This window comes from Notothenia rossii (genome assembly GCF_949606895.1).
Source record: "Notothenia rossii genome assembly, chromosome: 6".
Classification (NCBI taxonomy): domain Eukaryota; kingdom Metazoa; phylum Chordata; class Actinopteri; order Perciformes; family Nototheniidae; genus Notothenia; species Notothenia rossii.
In genome coordinates this window covers 2,053,379-2,078,495 of record NC_136909.1, presented here as the reverse complement: position 1 = coordinate 2,078,495, position 25,117 = coordinate 2,053,379, and the positions used below count along the sequence as shown (strand labels likewise).

Below are 25,117 nucleotides of genomic sequence, written 5' to 3'. Positions count from 1 at the left end.
TTGAAGTTAACACATTATGAATAAAACCAACATTGCCTTGAACGAATATAATAATTGATTACATAAACAGTTTATGCTCTCTGCGTAGCCTCAGGATTACAGACACCTAACTGTTTCCTCAATAATCACTGGTGTTAAAATAAATACACAGCCAGGGAGCCCTCACAGTTAATCCACACAGAAAAGATTGTACCGGCATTGGTAAAGGAGTCTATCCCCTCAAACCTTTAAAGCAGGTTTCAGGTGTCTAGTGATGTGTGGAGTCAGACTCACCTTCAGGGGATGGAGGGTCCTCAGGTTGAAGCAGCAGTGATGTAGTTTCCTCTTTTCTCTCCTGTAGCTGAACTCAGAGGAAGTTGTTAGTTTGGTCTGAATCTGATCGTCTGGTTTTCAGTCCGTTCGTCTCTCCGTAGTGAGGAAGAGTAACAAACTGTTTCCTGGTTTGTCTCTTTATTAAAATATAACACACAGGTGTGTCTTATTCCACAAACACCTGCCACTCCTCTACAGCTCTCAGTAGGTTGAATCAACTGGTTTAACTTAATTTCATCTTTGCAGAACATTATAACCCTCACGGAGCTCATACAAATATCCTTAATTTGTTCAGTTATAATAAAGCTTTCATTGTCAGGTCCAAAAAGTGAGTCACTTTGTTCTGGTGACCCGGCACATTGGACAGCAATCAAACAGGACAGTTTTTTGGTGGCTTTAAATTTGAAGTCAATTTTTTGTTGCTTTTATTTTGAAGTCAGTCCTTGGTTGGTTTTACCTCAGGTACATTTTGAATGCAGGAGTTTTACTTTACTTTTTGTAACAAAGTACTTCTATACTGTGGCATGAATGTTTTATGTGGTAGATAGAGAAGATAGAAATATCATGTAAACTTAAATACTGTTCGGTAAAATGGCTGACGACTTCCTCTCCAAACTTACCACTCGAGTCGTGCAGGAATATCATGTGACCGTGCCGTAGTTCCTTTATAGCCCAACATTAGCCTCCTTTAGCTTAGCGGTGGTGACGTGAAGTCATGTGACCGTGCTGTAGTTCCTTTATAGCCCAACATTAGCCTCCTTTAGCTTAGCGGTGGTGACGTGAAGTCATGTGACCGTGCTATAGTTCCTTTATAGCCCAACATTAGCCTCCTTTAGCTTAGCGGTGGTGACGTGAAGTCATGTGACCGTGCTGTAGTTCCTTTATAGCCCAACATTAGCCTCCTTTAGCTTAGCGGTGATGACGTGAAGTCATGTGACCGTGCTATAGTTCCTTTATAGCCCAACATTAGCCTCCTTTAGCTTAGCGGTGGTGACGTGAAGTCATGTGACCGTGCTGTAGTTTCTTTGTAGCCCAACATTAGCCTCCTTTAGCTTAGCGGTGGTGACGTGAAGTCATGTGACCTTGCTGTAGTTTCTTTGTAGCCCAACATTAGCCTCCTTTAGCTTAGCGGTGGTGACGTGAAGTCATGTGACCATGCTGTAGTTCCTTTAGACTCCAACATTAGCCACCTTTAGCTTAGCGGTGGTGACGTGAAGTCATGTGACCGTGCTGTAGTTCCTTTAGACTCCAACATTAGCCACCTTTAGCTTAGCGGTGGTGACGTGAAGTCATGTGACCGTGCTGTAGTTCCTTTATAGCCCAACATTAGCCTCCTTTAGCTTAGCGGTGGAGACGTGAAGTCATGTGACCGTGCTGTAGTTCCTTTATAGCCCAACATTAGCCTCCTTTAGCTTAGCGGTGGTGACGTGAAGTCATGTGACCGTGCTGTAGTTCCTTTATAGCCCAACATTAGCCTCCTTTAGCTTAGCGGTGGTGACGTGCTATGGTTTTGCCCCAAAGGCGATATCATGGCTAGAAAGCTATCTATATAACAGAACTCAAAAGTGTATACTTTAATGGCAGTATCTCTAGTGCTAGATGTGTTGCAAGTGGAATTCCACAAGGAAGTTCACTAGGTCCTTTACTCTTCTCAATCTTTACAAATGATTTTCCATTAGCTCTTGAAAAAGCACAAGTCTTTATGTCCTCGGATGACACGACAATATATACACAGGCTCCCACAATCGGTGAGATAACTGATATTTTCAACAAAGAACTGAAAACAGTAGTGGAATGGGTGACCAGCAACAAATTAGTGCTCAACATTAAAAAAAAAAAAAAGTATTGTATTTGGCACAAATTACGTACTAAGGTCTAAACCGCAGTTGAATCTGATGCTGAATAATGTAGAGGTTGAGCAGGTGGAGGAAACAAAGCTCCTGGGACTCATCCTAGTGAACAATATATCATGGACGAAGCACATAGATTCAGTGGTGGCAAAGATGGGGAGGAATATATCTGTCATCAAGAGGTGCTCAGTGTTTTTACCACCGCAACTGACAAAACAAGTCATTGAGACTCTAGTCCTTTCACAACTGGACTACTGCTCAATGATCTGGTCAGGGGCAAACAAGAGGGACCTGGGAAAGCTGCAACTGGTTCAAAACAGAGCAGCTCGGCTTGCCCTTAGGTGTACACCAAGACATAATGTAAACAAAATGCATGTCAAGCTCTCGTGGACATTAGTCACGGAGAGGCTGATGGTATCACTCCTTGTCTTTTTGAGAAACTTAAATGAGCTGAAACATCCAACCTGTCTATATAAGCAACTTACACCTAGCTCTAAAATCCATACATATAAAACGAGACATGCCACAAGAGGTTGCTATCAAATCCCTAAAGCCAAAACAGAGTCTATGAAAAGCACAGTGCTGTATAGAGCCATGGCTGCATGGAACACACTGCCAGATCAGATTTCTAAAGAAACAACTAAAGCAAGCTTCAAAAGACGATTGAAGAGGCATCTAGAAGCCCAAAGATTGTAAATTACAGAAGCAGCAGACAGGTTATGGTAAACATACAGCAGCACACCGATTCATATAGGATTTTTAAACACATGCAGGAATATGGCACACACACAGCCTTTCACAGTTATGATTAGGATTGTATTTGTTTAGTTTGTTTTTACTCTAAAAGAAGCGAAGGGAGACATTTGTAAAATTACTATTCTTATTATTATTATTTTTCTTTTTTTTTTTTCTTTCCAAGGAAATGGGGAATCAGAAAATAAGCTGTATGTGATGGTTGATATGAAAGTCACTGTTTGAAGGAAAATTGACGCCGTACACGATTTGTATCATTGTCTTGTAATGTACTGTCGAATGTCATGTTTTATGTTATTTGTGGACCCCAGGAAGATTAGCTGTTGTTATGCACCAGCTAATGGGGATCCTAATAAACTCATAAACTCATAAACGTGAAGTCATGTGACCGTGCTCTACTTCCTTTATAGCCCCCCATTAGCCTCATTTAGCTTTGCGGTGGTGACGTGAAGTCATGTGACCGTGCTGTAGTTCCTTTATAGCCCCACATTAGCCTCCTTTAGCTTAGCGGTGGTGACGTGAAGTCATGTAACCGTGCTATAGTTCCTTTATAGCCCCACATTAGCCACCTTTAGCTTAGCGGTGGTGACGTGAAGCCATGTGACTGTGCTGTAGTTCCTTTATAGCCCCACATTAGCCACCGTTAGCTTAGCGGTGGTGACGTGAAGTCATGTGACTGTGCTGTAGTTCCTTTATAGCCAGGGGTGCACATAAGTGGTACGCAGGTACGCATGCGCGGCAACAATCTGAAATGCGTACCGTCACTTGTGTCACAAAGAGCATTTGCGTACCGATGTATATGTGAAGCTTTTCCAGAAGGCGGTTAGATCATCGGACGACGGAGTTGGTCTCCGTGTGCACAGACAGGGCTGCTGTTAACGTCGGCCTGTACAGCAGCACTGCGCTAAAACAGCTGATCACAACGTTCACACGCTCTGTGGTCACGAAGCTCTGAACTCTACTACTACCCCCCCCCCCCGTTGACATTCGCGATACAGAGGGCTTCATCATACTCCACTAGCACCCCCACCCGCTGACATTCGCGATACAGAGGGCTTCATGGGAACTTTGAGGGGAGCCGGAAGTTGGAGTACCAAACACTGACTCCAGGTACTCATCTGAGTACCTCACTAAGAAAGTTGTGTGCACCCCTGTTTATAGCCCCACATTAGCCACCTTTAGTTTAGCGGTGGTGACGTGAAGTCATGTGACCGTGCTGTAGTTCCTTTATAGCCCAACATTAGCCTCCTTTAGCTTAGCGGTGGTGATGTGAAGTCATGTGACCGTGCTGTAGTTCCTTTATAGCCCAACATTAGCCTCCTTTAGCTTAGCGGTGGTGACGTGAAGTCATGTGACCGTGCTATAGTTCCTTTATAGCCCAACATTAGCCTCCTTTAGCTTAGCGGTGGTGACGTGAAGTCATGTGACCGTGCTGTAGTTCCTTTATAGCCCAACATTAGCCTCCTTTAGCTTAGCGGTGGTGACGTGAAGTCATGTGACCGTGCTGTAGTTCCTTTATAGCCCAACATTAGCCTCCTTTAGCTTAGCGGTGGTGACGTGAAGTCATGTGACCGTGCTGTAGTTCCTTTATAGCACAACATTAGCCTCCTTTAGCTTAGCGGTGGTGACGTGAAGTCATGTGACCGTGCTGTAGTTCCTTTATAGCCCAACATTAGCCTCCTTTAGCTTAGCGGTGGTGACGTGAAGTCATGTGACCGTGCTGTAGATCCTTTATAGCCCATGTTGGGGCAGAACGTCTGTCCTTTATGACTGGGTCAGATTAACAGAGGAAAAATTCAAAGCAGCCAGGATAAGGGTTAAACAATAATCTGTTTTAATGGTAAACATACAATACATCACCTAATCACCTAATCACGAAGCACTCTGCAACAGCAGCTTCGAAATGCAGAGTACTCCTGGCTCAGGTTCTACCACCGCGTGAGACACGTCTCAGGTACGGCCAGTCAAAAACAAGAGCGCCGAGCACCAAAATCATCACAACATTTATACACAGAGTTCACTTCTGAGCGAGCTAGCCATTGAGTTGGCAGTGTTCCATTGGTCGGTTTCACTTCTGGGCGGGACCCCAGACAGTGAGTCAGCAGTTTGTCGATTCCATCTGTTGCTCTTTTTCTCCCTCCCCGAGGCAAGCGTTTGCTCCTCCTGCTTTAAAATAAATGAATAATGACTCGTATTTGTGTTTCTAATTGGAGTTGGTGCGTCAGTAATCTGTAGTATGTGTTGTCATTTAACTGCCTATGTGCTTCCATACCGTAAGCACCTCGGGCCGGCCGATTGTCCACTTTGCATACCGACGCATTGAAACCGCTGAGCGCGAAGTGGACAAATTCCGGTCTTCCTAAAGTTTCCCTAGGAGGGTACCCACGAAGCCTTAAAAATAAGCGGTCCGCCGACGCGTCCGGGCCGCCCGGCCAATCGCCGTGGGACAAAAAGCTAAGCTCCACCGCCAGAGGGGGCCGCGCTGCGATTTTCCAAAGTTTCGGTCGTTTTGCCGAAGCGCACGCCTCGTCCACCGGAGGGCGCATTGTCCTGTTCAAATACGTAACTACAGTGTATACGTATTTGAAGTGGGCTGTCCACTCCAAATACCCTATATCAGGGATGGGCAACTTTGATGGTGGTGGGGGCCACATCATTGATGTACTGGCCACCAGGGGGCCGTAGATTCACTTGGAACACACACACAAAGATTCCATGTGTTGTATCAACTTGTATGTAATTATTAACAAATATACTAAGTCTGACATCTTCATTGACATTTTACAATCATAGGGAACATCCCCAACAAATGGGAACATCCTCTAATAAGCTCACTAAACAAATATCAGGTCTCAGAAATGTAATTTCATTTTTACAAGTGGCATGTTTGTATTGAACAGGTTATTAAACAGTGGAATAGAACTATTTTAAACTATTGGAAAGCACGGAAAATGTGTGTGTATTGAGATTCACCATTAAGATGACATACACATGAAGTCATGAACACTAACCCAGACATTAGTTGTCTAACTTGAACCTAAAACACTTGTAGCCTGTCTCTGCATTCCCCTTATTCCACAATAAGGGGAATGTGAACACAGACACCTGTCAGCCCGCACTCTGCTGTTCCTCAGCATTACTTCCCCTCCCTCCCGCTGAAATTATGAATGAAAAGCGTATAGTAATCATAGATAACCCGGCAGGGTCCGTGACAGTTTGTTTTCATCTGATTTCAAATAAACAAAGTCTTGATTTTAAGAATATTAAACTTGTTTCGCCAAATTCAGATGATAAATACAACTTTTAAGCTTGGAAAGGCATAATTACAAGAGGCAACCTAATGTGTGACGTCAGCCCCGAATGTTTTTTCTGTAGCCCCGGACAATTCTCCCTCAATAATATAATACATTAACCGTGCTTTACGTGAACCTCATCAAGACACTAGAGAGGACGGCAGGACTTTCATTTCCCGTGTTCAGTGAATGCAACAGAGGCAAGACACCAGACCAATCAGAGAGTTGCATGGAAATAAAAGTGTGCTTGTGTCATTCAAGCTCGCGGCTCTGTGTGTGTGCGGAAATAGCGCATTTAGTGTGATAGAGAGAGGGAGAGAGAGAGAGACCGGTGCCGTGTTGTTAGCATCTGGTTAGCTAGCTACACTAACGGACATAGGGAGCTGTTTGTTCCACAACAAGCTGGAGGAGAGCTCTCCTCTCAGACTGAGAGGCTCAGGTGAGCTAAAGGACTCTGAGTGTTTAGATAGTTCACTTTAGTCTAAGTTATCTCAGTGGGTCTCAAACGGTTTGGTCACAAATTCTTCAAAAGATTATTTCCGCGGCACACCTTCATATGATCATTATAGTTATAAAAAAAATAAGAGAATAAAGGAAAAACAGTTATGAAATACTATATGGCAGTAAAACAAGAATACAGTTTGAAAGGGGAGTGATTTGTAAAATATCCATAAAGAAAAAGAACATCTGCTTACAGTTCTGTTTCATAAGGGTGTTCCCGCCTGGAACAACACCACTGCTGTGCCCTTGAGCAAGGCACTCAGCCCTTAGTTACTCCAGGGAGATTGTCCCTGTAATTGGTCATTGTAAGTCGCTTTGGATAAAAGCGTCAGCTAAAATGAAATGTAATGTAATGTGTTGAGAGATGTATCCATAGATCTCTTAATGTTGCTCTCAAAGTGCATCAGATTGATGCTTTTGACTTCAATATTTAAAAACAAATCTTCCCGGGGGAGCATCCCCCCGGACCCCCCTAGAGGAGGTGAGGTCCGCCCCCCACTCATAAAAAAATAGCACTTTACCCCTGCCTACATGCCGTGAGCTGATTATCGAGCCTTCATTGTAACAGTCGCGGGTGTGCTGTGTTTGTGCGTGTGGGGAGTGTTGCAGTAGAAAATTCCACTGTAGCCATTGTGGGCTAAGCCCCGAATGTTTTCAGGTCCATGCGACGCCCCTGGTTAGCTGTTACCTAAGGTTTTAATAATTTGTTGTATTTCCTGTCTAATGTTGGGTGTACTGTGTGGGAGGGGGCGCCAATGTGTGAGGGCTAGTAGATTTGTATTGATTAGTTGTGTTATTTCAGGTGTTGATGTTGCCGTGTGTGGTTCCCAGGTGGACGGTCCGGTGAACAGAACAGGCTCCCTCCCCTGATTCCTCAGGAAGTGGTCCATGATCTTAATCCGCCTGTGGAAGGTGTGAAGGTCCGCCCTGATCTCCGGTTGGGTGGGGAGTTTGGGTGTTGGAATGAATGATAAGCCTTGTTCCAGTAGTTCCAGGTGTGCGGCTGTGGGGGAGAAAACGGCAGAGAGGTTGGTTATATTTGAGCGCTGGGGAGTTGTAATGCAGATCCCCGTTCAGGAGTTTAAATGCTGCTTCCAGTACCTGAGCAACATCTCGGCCGTCTGCATGGTCCAGTGTATGTTGTCATGTGAGGTGACCTGGAAGAGTAGTGGCTCTATTTCCGGTATGAAGTTGTATTTGGAAGCTATGGTGTTGTTGAGTGTGGTGAGTGCAGTCTGCTGGTGGATGTTCAGACTGTTGGAAAGGTTTATGATGGGGATGTAGATGGTGGCGTTTGGAAAGCAGAGAGTACTCTGTTTCCACATGGCAAGCAACTGTTTCAGGGAAGATGAGGGTGCAGTGTCTGAGAGTACATTATTGAGCCCTACTGATATTATGACTTGTGAGGTGTGACATGGGGGAAGTTTATTGAAAGTCGAAGTTATGTGATGGAATTTAGCACCTGGAAAACGATCTATCTGGAGGTGGGGGTCTGTAAAGGGGGGGATGCGGGAGAGATTAGAGTCCCCGATAATGAGGGTCCTCTTCAGCAACTTCAACGACCATATCTTTAGTTTTTGAAGGTCCTGGGATGTGTGTGAGGTTCCGGGCTTGTGGGGGAGCCAGGTGCCGCTGCAGAGACCCCTGTGGAGTGGGAGGTGGGTGCCTCAGATGTTAGGCTTGAAGTCAAACTGACTTTCAGTGGGCCTTTAATCATCACTGATGTTAAGTCTACATCCACCTCAGGGTTCAGTGTGCTTTCCAGGGGCTCCACAGCAAACAGCTCTGGCTCCCTCTGCTGGTTGTGTTGTGGACCTGGAGGTGGAAAGGAGGAGATAGTGTTGCTGCAGGTGAGAGCAACATTGCTGTGTGGCTGTATGGAGGGTGGAGAGAGAGGTGAAGGGATGGAAGTGAGACGGGAGAGGGAGGTAGGTGTCTGAATTATGGGGGTATCTGCTGTCTGTGGGGAGGGTGGCAAAGAGGGAGGGGAGGAAGGAAAGACGGAGGGGCAGATCAAGGACCCAGTCCCATCGGCTCCCAGAGGGTCGAGTACGGTCCGAGGGAGCGGATGGATCTCAACCCGCACTCGGCTTCTGAGAGTGCGCTGAGTAATAATTATGTAGGGGTAGATTAGCTGCTGGTGGATGAAGAGGAGGAAGAAGAGGAGGAAAGTCAGAGGGGGTGAACAAGGCCGGCGGGGGGCCCTCCTCCGTTGGGGCCCCCCTGGTTAGGAGGTCCCTTAAGGTGGAAAGGGAGGAGGGCCTGAGTCTGCGCGCATACCTCACCCGACCCCACTGGACAGACCTGTCAAAGGCAGCCTGGCTAAAGGGAGAGAGGTGAGCCAGCTCCACAGCAATAACCTGCTCGTCATGTTGTCTGAGTATTGTCATGTTATTGTGCATCCAGCTGTTGGTGTTCTGTTGTACTTTGTCAAATGTTATACTGTTGGGTGAAGCGGGTTTGATGAATGCTGTTCAGCCCTGTACTCTTTTCATCATCCCCTGGGGGAAAGTATTGGTGAAAGTGTACTTGATTATTTGTGAATGGTGGATGGCTTGAAGAAGTCTAAAGTATTGTTTGGTGAGTAAATGGAGTTCTTGTGGGAAGTGATGTGGTGTAGCTGGCTGCGTGCTGGGCCCTGCCGGACGGGTGGGGGGATAGTTAGTTTTACGCCCCCCCCCTCCCGCCAGCAGGGGAAGGAGCCAGTGATGGTTGGAGAGGGGTGTGTTCATACTGCTGTGGAGCTGGAGTAGAGGAAAAGGGGGGGGGGGGGGGGGGGGGTAAAAAAAAAATCACAGACGATAAACACATCCACAGGAAACTAATTGTGGCACCTACGGAGGGGATGGGAAGAGGCAATCAGAAAGAAAGTATTTAAATAAAACAAATTCAGTTGCACTGGGAGGGACTGGTTGATTAATAAAATGGAGGACTGGAGGAAGTAACAGGGAGATAAAAACACAGTCAAATGGTAAATAAACAATTACTTAACTATTTATTATTTAACTATATCACTGGGTTAAAACGAATACACTTCCCGAGGAGGGCTTTGGGGCTTAACAATTCAACCTGGAACCTCTCTCATACAATACAATAATACAATTCAAAGTGTATGTGTGTGTTCTCTAAACCTCTCTAAAAAGGTCAAATGTCTCTTGTTTTGCATCAATCTTGATACAGGGTACTTCTTATATGTTGTACTTTGGATTCCTAAAGCCTTTAGTCTACCTCACCATCATCCAAGGATAGTTTTCACTTTAAGTAATGTTTTTATTTTGGACGGACACGATAATTTACTTTTTTTTTGACTATGTTCAATCTGAATTTACTTTAAAATAAAAACATCTATATTGATTCTGACTCTTCTACATCCAACTCACAGGTTTATCATTACTTTGAGAAAAAAGATTGTTAATGTAATCCTTTTAGAAGATATGCTCATTTGTTCTGGGGATGTCTTTTTGGAGCCTGAGACCTGAACAACAGGCTCGGGGCTTAAATGGTTAAAAGTTGTGTTATAGTAACGAAATTAATCTCTTGATTCGAGTTCACCAACACGATTTTTGCATTTATTTCGTGTCACACTGAACGATTTTAAAATCAACGTAAATAATAACAAATTAGAAGGAACATTTTTTATTTTTTAAATACATATTTCAGTATCCTGAGGCTCTGAGCCATTTATTTTCCTCGCGGACGGCAAAAAACTCTGACATTATACAATTTAAAATAAAAGGGATAGGGTTAGGCTTAGGGTGAGATGTTGAGTAAGAACATGTTTTTAGGGTTAGGGTTAGATGTTGAGTAAGAACATGTTTTTAGGCTTAGGGTGAGATGTTGAGTAAGAACATGTTTTTAGGGTTAGGGTTAGATGTTGAGTAAGAACATGTTTTTAGGGTTAGGGTTAGATGTTGAGTAAGAACATGTTTTTATGAACCACACAGCTTCTGGTATTCCAAGACCCGACTGGACAAAAAGACCTGTTGCAGGCACAAGTTCTCAAACAAGGCTCAAACAAGTTGAGATCTTTAAACTGGAGCCTACATTTATTTCCAAAAGGCTGCATTGGGCCTATACATTTTTGCAAATTCTACTGTACAGAAAACATCCAAAAGGTCTATAATGATAGATACAGAATACCACAAAGCTGCCCAAACAGATGGTCAGCACTAGAAAAGCCCTTTAAATGTATGTCACTATGGTTATTTCTTTTTCATCAGCATCTGTACTTTACAACATTCACCATTTACAGTGACGAAGGACATGCGGAGAGATAAAGAAGAAGATTGTGGGACCGACCAATCAGGGGACAGGAAGTCATGGACGCCACCCTTTAATCAAACAAGGTCAGTGTTACACTAGAAGCATTACACACAGTGAGAATACGTCCGTACGGGGTTTTAAAAACTGAGTTTCAACACGTTTAATGGGATAGAGTGGACGTTACGAAGCGCACACATTCCCTTTTTTCACACTCTTTGCAGGAATGAGAAGGAAAGTCACATTTCAGGACACAAAGCTGAGAAAAACCATAACATCTTTCAATCTCACCATCTTTAATGATAGAAAATATAAATATGAGTTGATTAGAAATGCATAAAGTCAATGTGGACCGATTTGAGATACAGCTACGTGTTAATAACCTGTTAATAACTGCTGCTGAATGCATTGAAACCTTATCGCGGGAACAGATGACAAGGTGTGCAAACAGTGACAGCGTTAAAGGTCCCATGTCATGCTTTTCTGGTTCTGACCCGTCCCCTTGTGTTCTGTAGCTTCTGCATGTGAACGCTCTGCAGAGCCACAACCCCTCAAAGTACACCCTGCAGCGAGTAACACTCTAACACAGAGGAGACCTGTCTGTGCTGCCCCAGCACGCCTCCATGGACATTTCTCTTTTTCCATTGTTTACTTCTTGGGTATAGTGACGTATTTCGGGTATAGTGACGTAGCGTAACCTAACGGCCGTTACGTTACATTTGGACCAATCCGTGGACTTCCTCACACACACACACACACACACACACACACACACACACACACACACACACACACACACACACACACACACACACACACACACACACACACACACACACACACACACACACACACACACACACACACACACACACACACACACACACACACACACACACACACACACACACACACACACACACACACACACACTCGGCGGGACGTTGTGAGGCTCGGTGCTGCGAGGAGCGGGACACTGTGAGCCGGCTCTCTGGTGCGGGACACCGCGGAACTCAGCCTGGGCACACACACAAACTCCCAGCCAGGCTGCGGGTGTGTGTGTGTGTCTTCGGGCTGGGTTTCGCTGTGTCTCGCAGACGGCCACTGGGCTCACAACGGGGGGGGGGGGTTGAGACACCAAAGTGAGTTTGGAACATTGAACAATATAAATCTATTCTAGTAGACCTCAACAATGGAACTATGATCAGTAGAAATGGCCATGACATGGGACCTTTAAAATGAATGGGTTCCATCTGCTGGATTTTGTCACATGCTTAAAAAACAACCACAAATCTGTGTCCGCCCTCCTGCTTCAATGTCAATAAAACACATTTTTAGCAGCTAAAACGATAAGAAAGATGATTATAATTGGATCAGAAAAACATAAAGTAGTTATGGACGGATGGATGCCAATTTGGGTAATTCTGTGCCTTCGCTCACAAGGCAAAATATACATTTGTTAAAGTGTTTGTCCTAAGTAAAGCCAGGCAGAGCCTCTGGACATTGAATACTTCTGTTTCATTTGTCGGTTCAAACTTTCATTCCCTCTCATTGCCCTCCTGCTGACACACGCTGCCAGGGGAACTTCAACTGTGCTAACTTTATATTTGTGATACCTGTAGACACGTATCTAGTGTTTTCATGTTTCAAATAAGTGCATGGCAAAGAGAGACAATGCAGACGGTTAAATAAATGGTTCTGTATTTGATCAAGAATCAGGCGTTGAGAAGCCACGTTGGTCGACCATGAGCGTTCTGTGGAGATGATGCAGATAAATGAATTCTTCATACTGGCAGGATGTCAGAAACACTCTGTGATGTGTTCATAAACCTCAGAGGGACATTTAAAAAATACATACAGCTCTTTGATCTCAACTCATCTCCAACAATGTCACTGCTTTCTTTGTTTCTTTGTTGCACGATACAGTATCCAAAATCCTTTTCTTGTGCACATGACCTCTGTCACCCTGAAATGTGTGTGTGTGTGTGTGTGTGTGTGTGTGTGTGTGTGTGTGTGTGTGTGTGTGTGTGTGTGTGTGTGTGTGTGTGTGTGTGTGTGTGTGTGTGTGTGTGTGTGTGTGTGTGTGTGTGGGTCTGATATGAGGTCTGTGTGACGCTTGTTAACGTTGGCAATTGTGAGATAAGAGACAGCAAAGCCAGGAGACGATGCTTCACAGTTTCCTCTCTAGCTATCAGTGCAGAAACTGGAACACCACATGTGGAAATCTCATTTTCACACAAACATCTTTATTTCACATTAAAACTGGCTTTCAAGATCGATCTGGGGCTTTATTTCTAAAGTATGTTCTGTATAAACTATCACCCAACACTCAGTTAGCAGTTGTAATATAAACCTCTATCGTGCATCAGGCTTGGTCGCAGTGTGTGTGTGTGTGTGTGTGTGTGTGTGTGTGTGTGTGTGTGTGTGTGTGTGTGTGTGTGTGTGTGTGTGTGTGTGTGTGTGTGTGTGTGTGTGTGTGTGTGTGTGTGTGTGTGTGTGTGTGTGTGTGTGTGTGTGTGTGTGCAGATATGCGCTGCTCCTGTGGCTTGGAACCGACTGCAAATTGAGCTGCTTGAAGTTGTGAATAAATATGTGTGTATTTGTATGTCCCTATATTAGAAGCATGTGCATGTGTACAAACAACAGAGTGGAAAACTGAATAAAGATCTTCTTCTTCCAAACAAGAACATCATTCCCATCTCTTCGAACACAAATCCAGAAAATGAAGTGTGATGAACACAGAGAGGAAACATTAGAAATGAAGTGGAAAGTCAGATTATAGTCAGACTACTAAAGACTGTCCGTCCAATCGGATCGCAGTGTGTGTCCATCCCCGGCTGTGTGTGTGTGTGTGTGTGCGCGTGCATTTGTGAGTGTGTGTGTGAGTGTGTGTGTGTGTGCAGATATAAGCGTCATTGTGTCAGTCTGTCCTCACACACTCCCCCCCCCTCAGAGGTTCTGTGGATCTGTCCGATCTCCTCCAGAGCCGCTGCCAGCGAGGAGAGGTGGGCGGAGTCCTGGTGCCGAGCCTCCCACAGACTGAGGATCACCGCCGAGGGACTCGAGTGCTGAGAGAAGAAGCCCAGGTTCCTGACGGGGGGCGAGACAGGAAGTTAGAACAGGAAGTAACCAGGGAACACTGAGGATTATTAAAGCCTCCAGGATAGGGCGCCGGAAGTGGAAGAAAGTGTTCATAGTGGCTGTCACTACCCGATCTGCACTGCGCAAGTGCAAGATGGTCCGCCGTATTGGACAACTCCGTACGGCAACCCAAGTAGGACACTTGACACAGTGGCTTTTGGCAAAGCACACAAAGAAAACTCAAAAAACCGAGAGAGATGAGTTATTGTTTTTACAAAGAATAAGTGAGAAATGGATTTAACTTCTGTTAGACAGCTATCATACTGAATTCATATTTACTGTGAATGTATGCAAAAATGTATGGCATATACATTAGCTGTCTAACAGAAGTTAAATCCATTTCTCACTTATTCTGACTATGTACTCAACCCCAAATAAAAGAACCCAATAAAAAGAGTTGTTAAATAATAGTGAAGTCACGTTGTAATAACAATAACTCATCTCTCTCGAGTGTTCTTTTTGAGCTTTGCCAAAGGCCACTGTGTCAAGTGTCCTATTAGAGTTGCCGTATGTAGTTGTCCAATATGGCGGACCATCTCGCACATGCGCACTGCAGATCGGGTAGTGACAGTGGCCAAACCACGGCCCGCAACACTCTGAAAAGTTTTGTGAAGCCACCATTGTATTTGCTGGCATTAGCATTATTAGCATTAGCATTAGCCCCACGCACCAACGGAGAGAGATTAACTCATGGCAACACAAAAGAAAACATGGGAGCGGTGGAGATGAGGAGGTGTCGGCGTTCTGGCGATTTACTCTGAAGGCTTCAGTAGAAGCTGCTGGGAGTCCCAGCAGCTTCTACTGAAGCCAGTCCCCAACTCCAGGGACTTCCGGCCGGGGACTTCGGGTGGCAGTATACGCCGTGAAGTTGTTTGCGTCCTGCCAGTAAACCCAAAGCAGAAGAAGAAGAAGTGACGTCAGCGGCTTCATTTGCGTAATTTTCCCTCAGGAATTTATTCCGATGTGAACGCGATCGGCTCTTAGTTCCATGGGGGTGCTGGGCACTAAGTGCGGCAAAGTGCTTGGTGTGAAAGCGACAAATGACTTACATTGGGAAAGAGACGTCTTTAAATGAGTGGATATTCAGAATCGGTTTTATTTCAAAGTAGGTTTCTACATATGAGGAATTTGCTTTGGTGTAAATGGTGCGACAATTAGAAACACATTCAAAATAAAGACAATATGAACACAACATATAATTATGTGAGACACTGAGTACAGTCAAACAGAATAAAATATAACGTATATCACGCTTACAATATCTTGTTCTTTTGAAACTGTAAACCCTGCACATTTATGCTCCACACTTTAAATCTGCACAGCTCTCCACTTTAAATGTACTATAAGTCATATGTTATAATATCTAACTGTACTCATTCTGCATATAGTTAGAATAGTTCTAAGTTGAATTATGAAGTGTAATTTTAATACACAGAAATCAATACCATTAGTTCTCAAACCTGCAAAAATTAAAAGGCTTTCACACAAGCTAAGGTGTTGTTGTAATAACAATCTTAAGTCCCAGGTTCAAACAGAAACCTCAACACACAATATACTTAACATATAACAGTCAGACATGAAGACGCTTATTACAATTTCTGTCCGTAACTGAGATTGAATGAGACTCTAATTGTCTCCGTGCCGTAAACAGAACCATCTGCTGCTTCCACCTGAGAGCAAAACAAGAGGCACGACCTTTTTGAGAACCATCAGAAATATGGAGAATAAATTACCGTCACACGTGACGAGCAATTACTGCGGTGTGGAAAGCAGTGTGTGTGATATCTGTGTGTGATATCTGTGTGTGATATCTGTGTGTGTTTCTGAAGCATGCAGCAGAGCAGAGCGTCCAGCAGGGGGCAGTGTTTCTCTGCGAGGAACAGGAAGCCACATGGAGGGAATAACGCTGCATCGAGAATAGAACTTGAGTCAACTATGTAAGTTTATTTAAATTAGATTATTGTCATCACTGTACATGAACACAGTATACATAAATATATAAACAACAACAAAAGATAGCGACACACAACTCAGCGATTATAAACTAAATAAAATCGGATTCTAATAATGATAACAAGCTCCCCGAGGACACACACACACACCCACACCCACCCACCCACCCACCCACACCCACACCCACACCCACACACACACACACACACCCACACACACACACACACACACACACCGTGCACGCTCCCAGAGGACACACACACACTGTGCATGCTCCCAGAGGACACACACACAACCACACACACACACACACACACACACACACACCGTGCACCCTCCCAGAGGACACACACACACTGTGCATGCTCCCAGAGGACACACACACACACACACACACCCACACACACACACACACACACACACACACACACACACACACACACACCGTGCACGCTCCCAGAGGACACACACACACACACACACACACACACACACACACACACACACACACACACCGTGCACGCTCCCAGAGGACACACACACACACACACACACACACACACACACACACACACACACACACACACACACACACACACATAGTGCACGCTCCCAGAGGACACACACCGTGCACGCTCCCAGAAGACAGACACACACACACACACACACACACACACACACACACACACACACACACACACAACACACAACACACAACACACACACATAGTGCACGCTCCCAGAGGACACACACCGTGCACGCTCCAAGAGGACACACACCGTACACGCTCCCACACACACACACTGTGCACGCTCCCACATACACACACAGGGTGCCACTGACCTCTGGAGCTGCAGCTTCTCAGCGAGCAGCCTCCAGTCCTCGGCCGTGTCGAAGGTGCTGCAGATCCTCTGTTGGATGGAGGGGGGGATGCTGAAGGCCCCGGGGCCCGAGAGAGAGTCCGTCTGCAGGGGGGAGGGGGGGGTTTCCTTCTCCGCCTGCAGGGACACAGCGGGGGGTCAGACACCAGTTACTGACGCTGATCTGTGTTTAGTTATTTCACAGATCAGGTAGTTAGTTAGTTAGGTAGGTAGGTAGGTAGGTAGGTAGAGAGCTAGGTAGGTAGGTAGGTAGGTAGGTAGGTAGGTAGGTAGGTAGGTAGGTAGGTAGGTAGGGAGCTAGGTAGGTAGGTAGGTAGGTAGGTAGGTCGGTCGGTCGGTAGTTAGGTCGGTAGGTAGGTAGGTAGGTAGTTAGGTAGGTAGGTAGGTAGGTCGGTCGGTAGTTAGGTAGTTAGGTAGGTAGGTAGGAAGGAAGGAAGGAAGGTAGGAAGGTCGGTCGGTCGGTCGGTCGGTAGTTAGGTAGGTAGGTAGTTAGTTAGGTCGGTCGGTCGGTCGGTCGGTCGGTCGGTAGTTAGGTAGGTAGGTAGGAAGGAAGGAAGGTAGGAAGGTAGGAAGTTTGGTCTCAAATGTCAAATTGGATGAAAGTAAAAGAGAAAGTCAGAGTTAGTTTTCCATCATTTGTGTCCTCTTATTTTAACGGCACCAGCCTGGAGGATTACTGCCTTTTCTCAGTGAAACACCTCCTAAAGTTTAAATAACAGAAACCCTGATACATGTTTCTCGTGCCAAGTCTACTGGAAAATCGGTTAAAATGTATGCTCTGAAGGAAAGGTATCGACTCGTGTTGGTGTAAAAGCAAACTGCTGTGCTGGTGCTTTATCTGAATATTGATCCAATATACTGAGACACACACACACACACACACACACACACACACACACACACACACACACACACACACACACACACACACACACACACACACACACACACACACACACACACACACACACACACACACACACACACACACACACACACACACACACACACACACACACACACACACACACACACACACACACACACACACACACACACACACACACACACACACACACCGTGCACGCTCCCAGAGGACACACACACACACACACACACACACACACACACACACACACACACACACACCGTGCACGCTCCCAGAGGACACACACACACACACACACACACACACACACCGTGCACGCTCCCAGAGGACACACACACACACACACACACATACACACACACATACACACACACACACACACACCGTGCACGCTCCCAGAGGACACACACACACACACACACATACACACACACACACACACACACACACACCGTGCACGCTCCCAGAGGACACACACACACACACACACATACACACACACACACACACACAGACACACCGTGCACGCTCCCAGAGGACACACACACACACACCGTGCATGCTCCCAGAGGACACACACACACACACACACACACACACACACACACACACACACACACACACACACACACACACACACACACACACACACACACCGTGCACGCTCCCAGAGGACACACACACACACACACACACACACACACAATCCTCCTCAGTCTGTTTACTGTATTGTATTTGTGTGTGTGTTTGGTGGAGATTTTAAGGGTGATCTGAATTCCACTCACAGCTCCTATAAACGTTTTATTTCCTCCCGTCGAGCCCTAACTAATCACGAAGCCAGGATTAAAACAAACCATCAAACAATGATTGCAAATAATATTCCCTCTGCGTCTCACAGCGACATCAGGAGGTCAAACAAAAGGGTTTGTGAGCGCGAGGTAGGACGAACACTTTGTGACGAAGCATCTCAGGTGAAATCAAGGTGAGATTCAAATGAAGGTCTGATTGCTCTAATGTTCACTCTGATACACGATAAGACTGCAGACTCAGTAGAGCTGTCTCTGCAGGAAGGTTAAATAAAGGTTGATTGAAACCTCTCACCTGGGTCACGGCGGTGTAGACCTGCAGGATCTGCTCGTGACCTTTGACCTGTCGCACGCTGATCTTGCAGGAGAGCTGTGAGGTGTTGGGGGAGAATCTCTGCAGACTGAAGGCACAGTGCTGCCGGCTGCTGAACCACACTGAGCGGAACGAGAACTCCTGCAGCAACAACAACAACAACAACAACAACAACAATAGTTGATACACAGAGAGGGCTAAAGTACACACATCCTTCACTCAAGTAGAAGTACACACATCCTTCACTCAAGTAAAAGTACAGATACTCATGTTTAGAAATACTCTGGTGAAAGTAGAAGTACTGACTAAACTTCTTTACTCAAGTCAAAGTAAAGAGGCTTTGAAATGTACTTCAGTAAAAAGTACCCATAACTAGCAGCTGTTTTAAAGAGTACCTGACCTCCCTTTATATTAATAGAACAATAATGTCATTGTTAGCTAATGAATGTTTCCATGGTGACCAACGGCAACATGACAACGTTTCCATTGGTCCCTCTTCTTTAAGCCCGCGTCACACTGTCCCGAAATTGACACCCGATGGACACACGATTAGGAAATGTTCAAATTCGTCTCCGATCGTAGCAACATGGGGCCATTCGTGAGGGCATCTAAGCCATCGTATGACCGCCGGTGGAGTTTCTCAGGCTCCGCAGCAACTTCGTGAGCGGTGGAAAAATCTTTGGCATGCCAAGAAATTGCCGAAGGACCTTACGAAGATTCATTTCCGTGTTGAACTCGTGTGTCCATTTTACCCTTCATAAGGCCATCGTGAGGGCATCTTGTCAAATCGTGTCAGCTTCGTCTGTACTTCGTGTGATCAGCGGTGCCATCGGGCATTTTTCGCTCATGAAGGCAATACGAAGGAAACAAGAAGCTGCCCGATTCTCTTAGGAAGGAAATACCACTACGTGAAGCACTCGCAATGCCGTCGTGTAGCCATCGTATTATAGTACGATGACATCGAGATGGGACCACGGTGTCGGCGAAGACAGCCGAATCTGTGTAGCTCAAGCGTTTCCCATGTGTCATGGTAACGTGGACATATACAAGGCCAGCCTCAGAGCGTCTGCCTCAGTCAGTCCTGAGCAACTCTACAGAGCAGAGGCCGTGTGTAACTCCCAAAGCTTCAATCACAACTAATCACAATTCAGTTCCTGCAGAACGAAATACTTTGATGATGAGTCAACCAGGGGAAGAGGGCAGCAGCATTGCTTCTTTTGATGCACCTCAGAGAACATGATGAGCAACTCCTCTCACAGGTAAACATGCTCTTACTTCACTTTGTCATTTCTTGCTATTTGTGACCTGCTCTATCGAAATCAGTGATGAGACCTGTGTTAACCTGTTCAGCCCTGAACCTGTTTTTCAGGTCTCAGGCTCCAAAATGACATTCCCAGAACAAATGACCACATCTTCTCAAAGGGGAAAATGTATAATCTTTTTTCTCAAAGCAATGATAAACCTGTGAGTTGGATGAAGAAAAGTCAGAATCAATATAGATGTTTTTATTTTAAAGTAAATTCAGATTGAACATAGAATTCTTTTTAATTATAGTGTCTGTCCAAAAAAAACACATTACTTTAAACAATAACACAATAACTCTTCCTCAACAGAGAAACCCAACGTCTGGAGGCTTTTGGTTTCATCCTAGATGGAGAAAAGAACCAACATCCCACGCTTTTTGAGACAAACATGCAACTGCGTGTTAATAATTGCACGTTTTCACTGTCATATATATGCGGGTTCGGGGTCGGGTTGCGGAACTAATTGGCAATATGTGCGGGTAGCGGGGCGGGTTCGGCATTGCACGTCGCGGGTGCGGTGTGGGAGGGGTTTTTGAAAATCAGACCCGTGCAGGACTCTGCCGTGCTGTCGTTCCTTTATAGTCCAACATTATAGACCCTCACAAAAAACGCGATTCTGCGATCGCAGAATTTACCGCATAATCAGCAAAATGGCGCAGATTTTTAAAAGGCCACATAATCCCCGCATTGTTCCACACAAAGTTAGAAAAAAAAAAGTTAACTCGTCTTGACGTAAAGTAGTGATGATGATGATGATGTGACGTCATCAGCTCGCGCATCACAGAAGGTAAACAACACCGTAGAGTGAACGTGTGGAACTCACACGAGAGAGAAAACACCAAGATGAAAACATCTGATCCATCTCATTTACCCACGAACATTTCTGCTAAAGACCGGCAAAGCAGTTCCCGATGTCTTTCACCAAAGTGGGGGGAAACTATTCTGCACCCCGTGCAACTGTGTGTTGGAGCATAAGAGAACATCGACGGTGACGACCCACTTTGATTCATTCAAACATTCGAAAATGCTTTCTGCTGCTGCGGACAAGAAAGCCAAACAACTCACGTCAGCGAGGCATCAACCTCCAAAACCCTTTCGAGGGCTACAAGAAACGAAGTGAGTAGCCTACAAGATTGAAGCTGCAGATAACGAACGAGTAAATGAAAACAGAATGAGGCGGAGAAAGTGTGGGTGTGTGTGTGTGTGTGTGAGAGAGAGAGAGAGAGAGAGAGAGAGAGAGGAAGAGAGAGAGAGAGAGAGAGAGAGAGAGAGAGAGAGAGAGAGAGAGAGAGAGAGAGAGAGAGAGAGAGAGAGAGAGAGAGAGAGAGAGGAGAGAGAGAGATTAAAATAGCCCAATTGCTTTTACAATAAATAAACATTGAATGTGTTTAATTGAACAGGAAAGGGGTTTAACGTTAGTGGCAGGTTTGTGTGTGAGAGAGAATAAATAAGACAGCCCAATATCTATTATTTTTCGCAACTTCCCGCAATTTCACCGCATAAAATCACACCAACGTGAAGTCATGTGACCGTGCTGTAGTTCCTTTAGAGCCCAACGTTAGCTTCTTACATCAGAAATCATAAAGTGGTATTAATATGTGGAGATTATCCTGCTGAACTAAACGGTGTAAGAATCCTAAACGTTGAGATTATTTTCTGCAATAATCAAATGGAGGAATCCCATTGGACCAGGGAGATGCTGCCTTCAGGGTCGGCCTATATGGAAATAACTATTGTTAAATAAAAGAAAGGAGTTTCCAATTATAAACCCCTCCTCTGTTCAGTGAGTGTGAGAGGGAGCAGCTCTGGGGCAGAGCAGAAACAGCTTTGATGTTTCATTCACTTCTGCCAGGAATCGTCCTTGACCTGTGCTGGAAAACGTCTCCGGCGTATTCAAAGTGACCTGTGATGGAGCGTGCATTTAAAACCCCCCCCCCGGTGTGTCTTTGATCTGCAGCCTGGTGTAGATAATGGAGTTGGGGGGGGGGGAGAGTCCTTAGCACTAAAAGCTGGCTTGATGTATGGCTCGACGCTCTGCTATTATTCTACACCTGCTCCACGAAGCTGCCTGCCATCAATAAGGCTGTGGATTCAAGCCAAGAGGGGGGCTTCGGAACTCAGCTGCATTCAGGCAGCTGTGTGCGTCACTCTTTAGTGTCCCCTGGTCTCCCAGCTGTGTGCGTCACTCTTTAGTGTCCCCTGATCTCCCAGCTATGTGCGTCACTCTTTAGTGTCCCCTGTTCTCCAGCTGTGTGCGTCACTCTTTAGTGTCCCCTGGTCTCCCAGCTGTGTGCGTCACTCTTTAGTGTCCCCTGGTCTCCCAGCTGTGTGCGTCACTCTTTAGTGTCCCCTGGTCTCCCAGCTGTGTGCGTCACTCTTTAGTGTCCCCTGGTCTCCCAGCTGTGTGCGTCACTCTTTAGTGTCCCCTGGTCTCCAGCTGTGTGCGTCATTCTTTAGTGTCCCTTGTTCTCCAGCTGTGTGCGTTACTCTTTAGTGTCCCCTGTTCTCCAGCTGTGTGCGTCACTCTTTAGTGTCCCCTGGTCTCTCAGCTGTGTGCGTCACTCTTTAGTGTCCCCTGGTTTCCAGCTGTGTGCGTCACTCTTTTTCCTCCAGTTGCTGAATGTTCTCTAAACGCTGCATGTCTCCTCAAGTTTCTGAAGATGAACCTTTGGGTTTTTATATCTGCTTCCTTTCTGAAGCTGCATTGTGTTTCTCCAGATGGAAACGTTTCATACTTCACTCTCACATCTTGTTCTTGTTTACCTGACAGGTGGTGAAGGGTTTGATGCTCCACAGGAACTGAGGAACATCCTGGATGGACACCTGGAGGCTGAAGGTGTTCGCCAGGAAAGGCAACGTCTTGGGCTCCTCGAGGAGCTGCCCCCCCCGACTCCTCTCCGCCGACACCACTCCCTGAAGGGGGAGGGAGGAGAGGAAACAAGGAGGGAGAGGAAGGGAAGGAAACAAGGAAGGAGAGAGTCAGAGAGGATGTACACACGAATACAATATAAAAGAACAGAATGTAAATGTCCAGAGCTCCTCCAACAGTGCAACATTATATTATATACAGGACATGGAAAATGTTTTTAAAAAATTGTGCAAATAAAACTGAATACGATCAATTTGAATTAAATAGTGCAGGTTATGTTGCTAGACTAGTCTACATGTCATAACATAAATAAATAATAATCTCAATGATGCAGAGAATGTTGAAAGTGACCAAGTACATGGTTCTATGTATGTAAATAGAATAAAAGATAAAAGAACAGAATGTAACGTTAAATATCGTAGAGTGAAATACAATTAAATACTGTTGAACCAGTTATAACTATGAATTATCTATGGATTTGAGGCTTTGCAGACCATTTACATGCACTAAAACCTATAGAACAAATTGACGCACATCAAAATCCATCTGCCCGCATTATTTTGTATTAAACGTTAGCATTGCGCTAGTATTGGCATTTATTTATTGAAAAATGTAGAAAAGATAAGCAAGAACCTACCTATCTACCTACCTACCGGAAAATATCCAGTTCTGATTAAAAGCCAAAATTACAAGCCTTTCTATGTTTACACTCAATTTTATTAAATGGAAAACCAATCACCGAGCTTTAAATCTAATTGCACATTTGGTTGAATGATTAATTGGTTTGGATTACGGCCTTGGTTCTGATGGCATTTTTAAGAGTATCTCAGAATATCTTTTTTGACAAAAGCTGCTCAATTTGGATGCCTCTGCAATAATGGCATTCTGTTTACTTCCATTTACAATCTGCCTTTGTCTGTTCTCTCCAGTTTTCCATCAGTGACGTGTGCAGAGCCAAGAGGGGATCACAGTATTCAGAGCCATCTGTCTCCAAACTGAGGCAAAACACACTCAGACGTGAAGTTAGAAAACTACAATCGATGCCCAAAAACATGTGCAGCATGCAGTGCAGAAGACTCCAGTGTTTCCATATTATCAACATTTAATGTATCACTAAAACAAAATGTGAATTTATGACGGGGAAAAAACGCTCCTACGACATTTTCTTGTAGTTGTATTTGCATTTTCCCATACCTCATGTGGCTATAGCTGTTAGCATGTGAGCTACACGCTGTATATTTTAGATTCCCCATATAGCCTAGCATGTAGCTAACTATGATTTATGATGATGTGAAAAAGTGCAGCTAATGTAGAAGGCCTTAAAGCTGCATTCTCTCTAATATCCAGCAGGGGGCGACATTTTGTCAGATTATATAGAAGTCTATGAAAACACTATCCTACTTCTCACTTGATTTATTACCTCGGTAAACATTCTCCTGATGAGTTCATGATCTTAATCTTTCGTTTCAAGTCTTCTTCAACATAACATGATCATCATTATTGAATTATGGTCCCATTTTGAGTGAAATAGACGATGAAGCAGAGTATGCTAACGGTAGCAACCTGTCTGACTGCCATTGACATTACATCACATGTTACTTGTTAGACGCTTTTATCCAAAGCGACTAACATACTCAATACTGTGGACAATCCCCACAGGAGCAATTTGGGGTGAAGTGTCTCAGGGACACAACGACATGCTGACTGCAGTGGGGTTTGAACCTGGGCCCCCCTGATCCCAACACCAACGCACTAGTCCACTGCGCCACACGCCTCCCTATGACATGGCGCTACCACGCTGTTGTCTTTGTATATGTCTCACAACTTAAACCCAAATACTGAATTTGGAAGCTGCATTCTACAAACCAACGGATAATATAATGGTGACTATACTTTCCTTACTTACATCGAGTCTATGCTTGTTGGTTTTAAGATATTCACAGCTACCATGATGCAAGTTTTCTGTCACCTGTGAATTATGTTTTTAGATG

At 45.0% G+C, this 25,117-nt stretch overlaps 1 protein-coding gene across 1 annotated transcript in view; it reads right to left on the bottom strand.

Moving 5' to 3' along the window:
• Positions 1 to 10,736: 10,736 nt before the first annotated feature.
• LOC307043332 (netrin receptor UNC5D-like) overlaps positions 10,737 to 25,117 on the bottom strand; it is a 254,270-nt gene continuing 239,889 nt past the window's right edge. The window contains 4 exon segments of the mRNA XM_079687717.1: positions 10,737 to 14,059; positions 16,908 to 17,062; positions 18,936 to 19,094; positions 23,021 to 23,170. Of these exon segments, the coding sequence (XP_079543843.1) occupies positions 13,882 to 14,059; positions 16,908 to 17,062; positions 18,936 to 19,094; positions 23,021 to 23,170 (642 nt within the window). The 3' untranslated portion in view covers positions 10,737 to 13,881.